Here is a 12,519-nt window from a genome sequence, read left to right as displayed (position 1 = left end):
AAAACCAACTAAAGGCAAACTTTGTGTTTTGCTCATTGTTACAGTTTAACTACATTCAAGAGGCGTGTCCAGATGTGTTCGTTATTGTGGATCCAGAGGGGGGTTGTGTCTGCAGCTGTATATGGAGACCCCTTCGTTACCACGTTGACATATATCAGAGGCTGCACTGCGCAAGAGCAATACGTGGTGCCCAAAAACTATCCCATTCAATCCTTAATGCATCAAGTCAGCCCGAAAGAAGCAGGGTGTGACAGGAACGACACAGTGCCTTTTCAAAATAAAAGCTTTTAATATTTGTCTAAGAAATTATTGTACGTTTGTGTCTTACGCAGACATATGGCCATATATTTAACAGCCCTTTAAACTTGAAATGTATTTACAAACCATGGTGTTAAGGCGACCAGTAGACGATTTTGACGTTTTTACCTTTACGGCATAACCGGATGTTGTGCAGTTTGTCTAGCTTGACACGTGATTATTCCTGAGCTGGGACCGGGGGCAGGACTTCTGTCCAAGTCGGAGTAGAGGAAGCCAAAGTACCGGGGAACACGGAGGCAGATTACTCACACAGACCGTACCCGCAGTTATCTCCATCGTATGAGAATTAGTCAGCTGTGAAAATGATCCAGTGTTTGCATGCAATGCTGTTTCTGTCGGTTCTGGTGGCCTTCGCCGCCTGCGACGCTCCTCCGGTACCGTTAGACGACATCCTCATTGAGAAAACATTCGTGCCAGAGCAGTGTGTGCGCGCAGTCAAAGTAGGCGACTATGTCAGGTATCACTACAACGGCATGTTTCCGGACGGCAAAAAGTTCGACTCGAGGTGAGTATCACTTTTAGTTTCACGGTGCAGAGAAGACCGGGCTGCAGGGTGCAAACAGCGTGCGCGTGATGCGTAAAAGTGCGCGTTGAGTGTTTCGCCCCTGTGAGCCACGCAGGCAGGCTGAGCTCTGAATCCATGGATGCTTAAACCAAGGGCTCTAAAAAGATTGTTTCATTCCCAGAGATTACACTGAAGGCCCCAAATGTAACTGATAGATATTTTCAATCTTTAACTAATTAATTATGACGGTTAGCCCTAGAGAGTAGGCTACACTCGATTAATTGAAACCTGTGAGTAAAATCTTATTTCTTATGTTGACCCTCCTTCACCTCAAAAGGTCGTTGGACTTCAATTTGGGAACCACCAAGCTTTTAAACTGTAATAACAGCATACCACTCATGTGGTCTTCTGCCCAGGGCCCCTGGTCCCCCATGGGCCCCAAAAGCTCCAGATTCACTTAAATGTTGGTCATTTAATTAATTGCACATTTTTAGTTAAGGTTATTAACTGTATTGCTATCATGCACCCTGGACACAATTAAAATAATCCAGAAAAATGATTTGTACCAGATTTAGAGATTTGCCATCTGTAGTCCCTGGGCCGGTGAAAGAAAAAAACACATCCTTATTCTAGAGAAGGTCCCGTGCTCACATATATTCATATACAGTTAATTATTTCACATTTGTATCTGCCTTTTTGTACATCAATGAAACATCTCAATCACAGGATGTAAAGATGCTGAAACTCAAGTCCAGGCACACATTGACAACAACAAGAGAATTGCCACCAGACATTGTTACAAGATCCTGGCCAGACATCTTGTGAAAAGTTTTGCCAAAGTACATTTTCATCTGAATGAGATGAGGGATTTAGAATTTAGTTTTTCCATTACAAAAGTTAATGTGGTCACTGGTAAAAACAAAAACAGTATGTTTGGAATTCAAGCAAGGAACTGCTCCTAACACTAGGATGGGTCAAATGCAGAGAAACCATTTTGTTACATAGTAAGTAGGCCTACTGTGTAATGACAATAAAAGTAAAACAAATAAAATAGGAACCAAATGAATGTAATGCAGCCATTCATGTTCTCACAGTTATATTAAAGTAATGTGTTTATGTGTTTCAGTTACGACCGTGGCACCACCTACAACGTGTTTGTTGGGAAGAAGCAGCTGATCGCAGGGATGGACAAAGCTCTGGTGGGGTTGTGTGTCAACGAGAGAGTCCTGGTCAAGATCCCACCTCACCTCGCATATGGCAAACAGGGATACGGTATGTTTAAACTTCCTGTCTTACAGCACTATCCTTGTTTATTTTTATGAATGAGGCGAGATCAAGAATAAAAAGTGATCCACTTGAGAGAGGGCTAGTTTAATCCTCTTGGGAGTTATTATTAATACATGAGAGAGCACCCAGCTGGCACTGCTCATCAGAACAATACGAGAATTTGGTCAGGCATTGGCAGGAGAATAAGGGACAACATTTACAGGCTTCTCAATACACACCAAAATGTGTGTTGGATGCAGCCGAATCAGAAAGTGGGCTGCTCCCAAGGAGTCCATGTTGGATGATGTCAGAGAGGCATCACAAACCAGGAAGCAGTTCAGAGGAGGGAGAGGAATATTTCTAGCTGATATTAACTGTAATACAGATGATACAGCATCAGCAGCAGGCAGATAGCATGTCTAAATATTGATAATATATAATCATATATATATATATATATAATCATAAGTAACGAGGAGGTCACAGTACACCATAGAGAGTGTTTGTGTCAGAATATGTCGCATTGAATGCATTTGAGTTTAGTGATGAGAAGAAGAATGTGAAGGCTCTGTTTACAGAGTGGGATGAGTCGGTGTATGTTTTTCGTGTGTGTGTATGAAATAGTTAGATAATGGGAGAGAGAGAGTGGGGGACATGTGTGGACAGGTAAAAGCTGAGGCAGAGTGGAGTCTGTATCAGAGGGAACATCAGGAAGAGAGAATAACATTGGGGGGAGGTAGAAAGGAATTAAAACTGGAAAGAGGCCTGCCAGCTAATAAGCAGTAAAGATTAAATTGCTTATTTACATCATTGGTGGGTAGAGTAAACAAGAATGGTACTTAAGGAAGTATTGTTTTCCTTGGTAATGACTTAAATAATATAGGAAGAAAATATAACTAATTGAATAAGAATGAAACAATATATCTACAACTACTCAAGTAAGAAAGTAACTTCATTAGATGGAATTTATCACATCAATGTTTCCTGGTTCAACAGGTCCAATACAGGTAATAAAAAATACTAATGCTATGTACATTGTCTATTTACACCCTGGATGTATATAGCATGGCAGAGAAACATGCACCCAGGTATCTGTAGTAGACAGTGCTATTTACACCCGGCATACATTTGATTATGTTTTGAATATATAGGTTAATTGGAAATATCATCGTCATTGATAAGTAATTGTTAAAGTGGCAGTAAGGTTATAATTGTTCCCACAAGATGGCTATCTTTGACCAGCAGGTTCTCTGAAAGGCAATGGTATTCAGGGGTTAAAATGGGATTTGTTATGTGGTTAAATGATTCACAGAGTACATCCCATAGAGTTAATGTATCAATAACCTAAATGTTCTCCCTCGCATAGCAATCTTTGCTGCTCTGCAAGTTGTCTTGCTCAGATATATTTTAGTCTTAAATAATGAACAGTTTTAAGGCAAAATCAAGAACATCATGTCATAGCCAATATTATAGTTTATAATTTATTTGGCCTTTTGGGTGAATTAAAAGTCTGACATTTTCACACAAACAATAACTTGTTTTGTGGTACGCTTGGTAATGGTTACACGGACTTGCTAATTTTGAGGTTACATTTCCCAACTTTCATAACTAAAATTTCTCTGTGCATTTAAAAGTATGTTTTTAAATAAATGGACACGTTTTAAGTGCAGAAGTTTGGATTTATATTCAAAACATAAAACATTTCAAAATGCCTTAGGTCTTTGGACGTCTAATCACTCACTAACTGACCTACACGCGATAAGATAAAAGAAACACTGATCTACATTTGTATTTCTATTACAGTTTCCCAACCATGCCAAAAGCATTCATTCTCTTTTACCAAGCACATAGATACTTCCTGCTGAACATTACTTGTCTTTACAAGTGATTGACTTGTTTTTCTCCCCTCAGGTGAAATAATCCCTGCCGACGCAATCCTCCATTTTGACGTCCTGCTGCTCGACGTGTGGAACCCGGAGGATGGCGTCCAGATCAAAACCTACCACACCCCCTCCCCCTGCTCCAGGAAGGTGGAGGTGTCCGACTACATTCGCTACCACTACAATGGCACCCTGCTGGACGGGACCCTCTTTGATTCCAGGTTTGTTTTGTAAAATAATCCCCAATTTAAAAGAAAAATGCACCCAAACACATATATGTAACCTCTCTCCTCCCCCCCTCCCTGTAGCCACACCCGTATGCGCACCTATGACACTTACGTTGGGATCGGGTGGCTGATTGCTGGTATGGATCAGGGGCTTCTGGGAATGTGTGTTGGCGAGAAACGCATCATCACTATGCCCCCGTCACTGGGATATGGAGAGAATGGAGATGGTGAGTGTTTACACATTCTTTAATATGATTTATTTCTTTGAGTCTGTTTTTTAATAACTTTATTTAAGATGTGAGGTACCATTTTGACATACAACCAGGGCACATAGGAACAAAACCAACAAAAGAAAAGGATACATAACAACTGCAATGATTAAAAAAAAAAGACTAAGACGGTTACGAGTATTATATAAAGAATTATAAAACTAAGTACAATATCCAAACATCATCATCCAACCATTTACTTTCAATTACCCACAATAACTCATCCATTTACACATTCAAATTTGTTATTCTCACTCTTCTGAGTCTGATTTTATTTCTGTGATTGATTTTTGAGAAAAAGAAAATCACAGTAAAAATCAAAAGATGCTGTAGTTGCACAGTTTAAGCACTAGATGACAGTACATCACACACAAATGCAGTTCAACTACACAACTCATCTGGTTTGACCCTCTTAGTCTAGTCAGAGATGAATAATAGTACAAACATATACATATAATTTATGATGCATTATATGAAATAATATATTATAAGACTACATTTGTCTTCATTTTACAGCCAACAATATTGGAAAAAAATGTATAACAGTTTTTGTATTTTTAATTCTACTTTGTTCTTGTGAATATAATCTTTAATACAAATGAACTGCCTTTTTCATACGTGAAGGAAACAATTAAAACCTAGTGAAAAGGAGCAAAATAGAATCACTTCCAGTATGAGAGGTAATATCTATTTATCCAAATTTCAAATTAGGCTTTCACTTTTTGTAACAATACCAGATATATTATAAATACATGTTCCTTTATTGCTTCAAGCTTTTCAGAAGGTTACCATGCTGTGAGGTTAACATCAAATTGTCATAGTTTAAAGTTCACCTTGGAAAAGATAGTTTGACAAAATAACAATTTAAAATATATTCATCAATGGAAGAAGAATGAGTAAGAATGTTTCTGGAGTTCCTGTAGTGCCTTGTTTCTCGTCTTTAACCTTTCCTCTTCTTCTTCTTGGCTCTCCAGGTAGCGACATCCCGGGTCAGGCATCTCTGGTGTTTGACGTCGTGCTTCTGGACCTCCACAACCCCAAAGATGGGATCACAGTGACCAATCAGGTGGTGCCCGAGTCCTGCACCAGGAAGACGGTCACTGGAGACTTTGTGCGCTACCACTACAATGGCAGCCTCCTCGATGGAACATTTTTTGATTCCAGGTATGTGTCAGTGTTTAATATTCATCCTATTAGCCACACAGAAAGGCTCATAGTAAATATAACATTTAATTTAAATGATAGTTGTATTATTTTTTCACACTACCATGTGCTATATAAAACCAGAAACAGATGAGCATTACTGCTCATCGCTGTTTCTCAAATTAATATTTCATGTCTGTTGTTCCTCAAGTGGCCTGAGGGTGGCAGCATTTATCTGCACTGAAGCCACATTGAGAGAAGAAACGAAACTTAAAAAGCATCAGTGGAAATGTTCTCTTTGATTCATTTATAAAATACTGCTACTTATCAAAACAGAAGATTACTTCCTGTTTGGTAACCTTTGGCAAAGACTGGTCGACTGACAGAAAGTGTCTTTTACATACTAAAAGTCTAATAAAACTAAAATAAAACTATAAAAATAATGTTCTTTAAGACTATTATTCCATATTTCTTCTTTCATGTATAATGCTGTCAATATATTGCATATATACAAAACAATGCATACATAAACCCATGCAAGGAATTTGAAGTTATTTTCTAAAATGCCATCTTACCTTCGCTTTTTTCATGGCAAGAAAAAACACAAATGTAACCTCCAAAACAAAGCAACTCATGCACACAGTGGCTTTAGCCTTTTATTTTCTCTGCCCCTGTTCCCCGCGACAGAATAATTGTATGTCCTATAGTCACTTTACTATAGGTGTTATTCAGTTGTGCACTTCCTACAACCTCTGTATGTGATTAACTCACTATATAGACCTACTATAAGAAAGTTCATTGTGACTGATTTTTGTAACTGGTAGTTTAACAATACTTTTGTTAATGTTTCTCTTCCACAGCTACTCTCGTAATCATACCTATGACACCTATGTGGGCAAAGGCTACGTGATCGCCGGCATGGACGAGGGTCTGATTGGAGTCTGTGTCGGAGAGAAACGCACCGTCATCATCCCCCCACATCTTGGCTATGGAGAGGAGGGCACAGGTGTGTGCAATGCTCTAATACCTTAAACTGTTACACAAAATGTCTCCATTTACTCTTCTTTGTCTGCAGCTTTTAATATTGTTTTATTTTTTCCCTCTCAGGCTCTAAGATCCCTGGTTCAGCTGTGCTGGTGTTTGACATCGACATCATCGACTTCCACAACCCGACAGACAACGCTGTGATGACCACCGTCCACAAGCCAGAGGAGTGTGATAAACAAACCAAGAAGGGAGACTTTATCAAATATCACTACAACGCCTCTCTGATGGACGGCACATCCATCGACTCTACGTGAGTAAACCTTAGTGAGACACTTTAAGGCCTCCTGGGAAAGCAGAACATCTTAACTCGCTTCAACACATCGAGTCTTTTCCTAAAATGTTCATGTTTCTCCTACATTTCATGCAGGGATTGGTATGAGGGGAAATCTGTACCACTGATTTCCCACTTTAAGACTTTTTCACATTTTATAGAAATTGAATGTACAGCTGTATTGTGAATGAAAGAATAACATTGCAGGGACAAGCACGTAAAGGGTTACTTCCGTCAAAAGAAAGTCTCTGAGATTCTTTAAAAAATATCCTTTAGGTCCAATTTGAATAAAAAATCTCCACTTTAAATAGCTAAAGCGTTATTCCATTACAAAGAAAGAAACTTTCATATGACATTTTTCAAGACAGAAATGTTCCCTGGATGTAGTGCATGTGAGAATAGTGAATCTCACTATCAATTTGTGAAAGAAATCCTTAAAATAATATATTGAAGAGAGAATCTCCACTTTAAATCCATTCCACTTATTCAGCAGAGTTGATAATGGATTGCATTCATGCTGGCATTGAGAAAATGACCTGACCTCTGAGCTGATCTTGAGGGCAAGGGCGTTTAAACCATCTGTTGTCTGTGAAGACCAAATGGTGGGGAGACTGACAAAAGGACAGGATGTGACAAATTGCATGGAAAGGATCAAAGGAGGGCATTTGGTAGAGCTGTGTTACTGCAAGCCGCTCTTTGGATGGTCAAATGTGTTTCAACAGGATCACAAAACCAAACCTCCAGGCAAGGATTTCATTGTAAAACGGAGTTAACTGTCAAACAATAGGATAGGAATATCATGGAGAGATTTTAAAATGTTTTCTACACACGCCTGAAAGGTTACCCCTGGGCTGTTGACAGTGCAAAATAGACGGGTGTAACAAAAGTATTTGGATTCATCATATGGGGAGCAAAAATGTCCAATGTTCAATATTTCTTGGCAATGCATCCACTATTTCTTAAGATATTTCACACCAAACTGACTGACCAACAGACTCATTCCACTAGCATGTCTAAAAATCTTAACAAAATTTGAAATCAGTTTCATACTGTTGTATACAACCACTCTTATGTATGTAAAAAGTGCTGGGAGGAATTGCTATGGTAGTTTCTCTGTCTTCAAGTCCTAACCGCACATTCACCTCCTCTTCCGGTCCTATCTGTCTTTTTAATTTAAAGTCTTCCCCTTTTTAGCGCACCATACAGCCCTACATTATTTGCAAGTTGATTAGTGTTAAATGTATAACCATGTGTACACACGTTTTTGGAAAATTGCAGGAGCTTATAGAGAGCATGCTTCATTGAAATGATAAAAACAAATTAAAGTAGAAAAATATCATAAATATAAAAGATAAGATAATCTTTCACGGATGACTTGAAGACTTGCTCTGTCACGAGATAACCTTCAAAACGTATCTATTTTGTGGATTCAAGACTAGCTTTGGCCTTTCCCCCACTGAAACACAACTGAACGTTGACCTCCTGGCACACATTATCATCCTGACTTTGGATATTTTCACACATATAATATATATATAATAAATAATTGAAGAATACTGTTAGAAGTAACATACTATGTGTGATGTTAAGAGTGATGACCGAGATAGTTATTTTGTGTTCTCTGTTTTTTTTACGATTTGTTTCAGGCATAACTATGGAAAGACATACAACATTGTTTTGGGAGCCAACCAGGTAGTGCCAGGGATGGAGGACGGACTCATGGAGATGTGTGTTGGAGAGAAAAGACATCTTGTCATTCCTCCTCACTTGGGCTATGGGGAGAGAGGAGTCGGTAAGTACTTCACAAAACTCTATCAGCAGAAAGAACAGAGAATATATAAGATGGTGGTCTTTCTGATGAGTAAGATTCAGATTTTCATGCATGTACCTTTGAGTCAGACTAGCTGTGTCAGTCTTTAAGCTGAGCTAAGTTAAGCTAAAAGAGTGGCATTTATCTTCTTATGAAAGTCAATTCATTTATCAAACAAACTGTCACAGTGAAGATCCAGCTTATAGTTTGTGTTCTAATTATATATTTTGTACACATAGGCACTTTAAGACATCTTATCTATGATATTCTAAAAACATATATACAGTACCACCACTCAATCATGGCCCACCATTTCATTGCAATCTTTTAGCAACAGTGGTTAACATTATTCAATGAACTAGTCAGAGATGAGAACTTCTGTATCTTTAATCATGTTTTGCAAAAAGAAAAGCAATCATTCTCTAGGTCTCTATAGAAGAGTGCAACTTCTTACCCTGTTTAGTCAGTTTATTACAGTTTGAGTACACATGCTCAGTCAAGAGATAAAAGACCCATGATTTTGTCAAAGTGTGCTAACTGAGAGGTCATGTGGTCATTTGTGACTGGTCATCTACAAAAGGGATGATATCTTAACTCCATTAATCTACTCTCTTCTGGTATGTAAGGCTCTCACAGTAACTAAAAGCATTAGTTGAGGTAACATTTGAATATTTATAATTAACGTGGAGATATTTAAAGGACAAACGGCAGAGTTGTGGAGGAGATGAGTTGATTTAGCTGGTGAATATAAATACATTTTCTTTCCTTCAGCAGCACTAAGTCCGAACTCTACCACTAATGCTGTTTGTGTGTGTTTGTATGTGTGTGTAGCTGATGAGGTTCCCGGGAGCGCTGTGCTGGTGTTTGACATTGAGCTGGTGGAGCTGGAGGAGGGACTTCCTGAGGGCTACATGTTCATCTGGAACGACGACGTGTCCCCCGACCTCTTCACTGAGATGGACACTGACAAGAACGCGGAAGTAGAGCCCTCTGAGGTATGTGACACTAACCTGCTGTTGCTGTAATATTTGTAACATCTGATACGTTCTCACTATTACAGTCTGGGTGTCCTTAACTTAACATCTTCGACTCCACGTTTGTTTCCACAGTTCACTGACTACATCATGCGTCAGGTGAGCGAGGGCAAAGGCCGTCTGGCTCCTGGCTTCGATCCTAACCGCATCATTGACAACATGTTCTCCAACCAGGACCGTGATGGAGACGGAAAGATCACAGAGGCAGAGTTCAGACTGAAAGCAGATGAAGCCCCTCACGATGAGCTATAACGGGATTGAGGGTGAAACTCAGATCAGGGTGTAGGCTGAAGGGCTAGACAGCGGGAGTGTAAAACACATGTGGGTAGTAGAGTAGGAAAAAAATTGGGTTGTGTGTGTAAAGTAAGCGAGTGTGAGTCGAGAAATGTGCTGCAAGACTGTTTTTTTGTTATATTTTTAGATAGTGTTCAAAGGGTATCTTGTTTCGTAAGTGCCAAATGAGAAGAAAGAGGAAGGATTATTTTTAAGCTTTAAAATCGAAAGAAAACACCTCATTTTAAGTCTGTGATGCCGATTTTTTTTTTTACCTCCTCTCCCATCAAGTTCTTGTCTTGTTTTATGTGACTCTATTTTTATTTTTATATTGAAGGGTACTAAAGCACTCGTGTGTGAAAGAACAAAACAATGCCTCACTCCATATATCTCTACATACAACAATCCTTCCCGACTTTTATTGTCGTTAATATTTTGCATTTTCTTTTCATGGGTATCAACTTGCCTTTGAAATATCTGACAGTCTTCCAGGAGCAATACGTCGGCGATAAGTGAGAATTTTATGTAAGAATATTTGTTTTATACATAGTTTGCAGCTGACACCTTTCACTGTTTTACCTTTAAATGTCAGGATGCCTTCTATGTTTTCTGCTGTTAAATTTTCCAAAATGACGCTGAAAGGTCAAAAACCCTAAAATGTTGTCAGGGGATTTACAGTCTTTCAATCAGGTTTGGTTGGTCAACTCGTTTTTCACCTGTTTTGTTCTTCATTATAATGTCAACACCTGGTTGCAATGTAAGTGTGTGTGTGTGTGTGTGTGTGTGTGTGTGTGTGTGTGTGTGTGTGTGTGTGTGTGTGTGTGTGTGTGTGTGTGTGTGTGTGTGTGTGTGTGTGTGTGTGTGTGTGTGTGTGTGTGTGTGTGTGTGGGTGTGTGTGTGTGTGTGTGTGTGTGTGTGTGTGTGTGTGTGTGTGTGTGTGTGTGTGTGTGTGTGTGTGTGTGTGTGTGTGTGTGTGTGTGTGTGTGTGTGTGTGTGTGTGTGTGTGTGTGTGTGTGTGTGTGTGCTTGAGTATGTGTGCGTTTTTCTTAGTAAGAAATATAGAGAAAAGTGTGTATGACTGTTGCTTGATGATAACAATGTCGACACAAAGTTTGATTTTATTAAATAACCTGACCTAAATGTTTTGTCTGTCTTTATATGCTCCAAGTGATATGTTTGCTTTAGAAAGTTTAACTGCTCGACTGACTGCACACCTATAGCATAGCCAGTCAAAAACAAACACATTGACAAAAAACACAAATGATATATTCTTAATTATGGATAACTACAGTACATTTAAAAGTATAGAGCAAATACGAATAATATACCTTACCTAACAGTGAAAAAAACCAAGTTGAGAAATAATGGAATTTGTGAATAGAATAGGAAAATAAATAATGATAATATTAAAGTGCTCTCGGTTAGCTGTGATATAATAAATGAATGCCCTTCCATCATTTAGAGAGAAAGAAAAAGCAAAGTAGTTACCATTCAAATATCGTTTGCACTTTCACTAAATGTACAGTATTTCTACGCGTAAACAAAAAAAAGGCATCACACAGACAATGGGGTCAGGTTCCCTTCTGTTCTATCCCACTGAACCATAACCTCAACATTTACATAAGCAGGTATGTGTACCAGTGGGAAAAGCCCCCCTTTTCAAGCCTCAAGGATCCTTCTTAGGACATTCTACCACCAACATCATCACCTTATTTTATGTATAGTAAATTATTTATTTTTTAATACAATTGATATTGTAGAATCTGTTTTATATTATGTGGTGGAAATCTGTCAATGAAGGGAACAAACAAATGAGACTTGTGTATGTAAGTTTATTAGGCTTCTGCGCAGAAGGATCAAACTCAGCAAGTCACTGCCAAAGAAATCGATGCCGAGCACACTTTCATGAAGGTTTTTATATGTATTAGTACAATGGATCAACAGTTTCAAATATGAAATCCTATAAAAGGGAACAATTAACAAGTATAGTCGTAAGAAAGGACCAGTTGTTAAAGAACAGAGAGCCAACAGTACTTGCTTTAAGGGGCTTTCCAAAAAACGAAGGCACACTCTTGTCATAGTACACAGGAAAATAAATTAATGACATCCTGGGTTATACTTCTGCCTACATCGTATGCCTGTGACAATTAGTCGTGCACAATTATGTATCGTCTGGGCCACAAGTTGAAACAGAGGACAAGTACATCCTTGTTGTCATGAGTTAAACCAGAGGACAAGTTAATCCACAATGTCATACACAAGACTATAAGTAACAATTATAAAAGACCCCAGCCATTACATTACATTACATTGCATTTAGCTGACGCTTTTATCCAAAGCGACTTACAATAAGTACATTCGACCAGGAAGACACAACCTTGAAGAAAACAGAATCATATAAGAACATCAGGTTTCAAAGAGCCAATCGTTTCAAGTGCTACTCAACTGGCTTTAGATAAGCCAGTCCTTTATTAGT

General features: G+C 38.7%; 1 protein-coding gene across 1 annotated transcript; it reads left to right on the top strand.

The window, feature by feature from the left end:
* The first annotated feature begins 197 nt into the window (after nt 1-197).
* fkbp9 (FKBP prolyl isomerase 9) lies at nt 198-11,183 on the top strand. Its single transcript, XM_034094356.2, has 10 exons — nt 198-823; nt 1,950-2,095; nt 4,001-4,190; nt 4,278-4,423; nt 5,440-5,629; nt 6,469-6,614; nt 6,716-6,905; nt 8,573-8,718; nt 9,568-9,731; nt 9,846-11,183. Exons 1-10 carry the CDS (start codon nt 621-623, stop codon nt 10,020-10,022), a joined length of 1,698 nt encoding a protein of 565 aa, XP_033950247.1. The 5' UTR covers nt 198-620; the 3' UTR covers nt 10,023-11,183.
* The last annotated feature ends 1,336 nt before the right edge of the window (nt 11,184-12,519 follow it).

This window comes from Pseudochaenichthys georgianus, chromosome 11 (genome assembly GCF_902827115.2).
Source record: "Pseudochaenichthys georgianus chromosome 11, fPseGeo1.2, whole genome shotgun sequence".
Classification (NCBI taxonomy): Eukaryota; Metazoa; Chordata; class Actinopteri; order Perciformes; family Channichthyidae; genus Pseudochaenichthys; species Pseudochaenichthys georgianus.
This window is presented reverse-complemented; position numbering and strand designations above follow the sequence as displayed.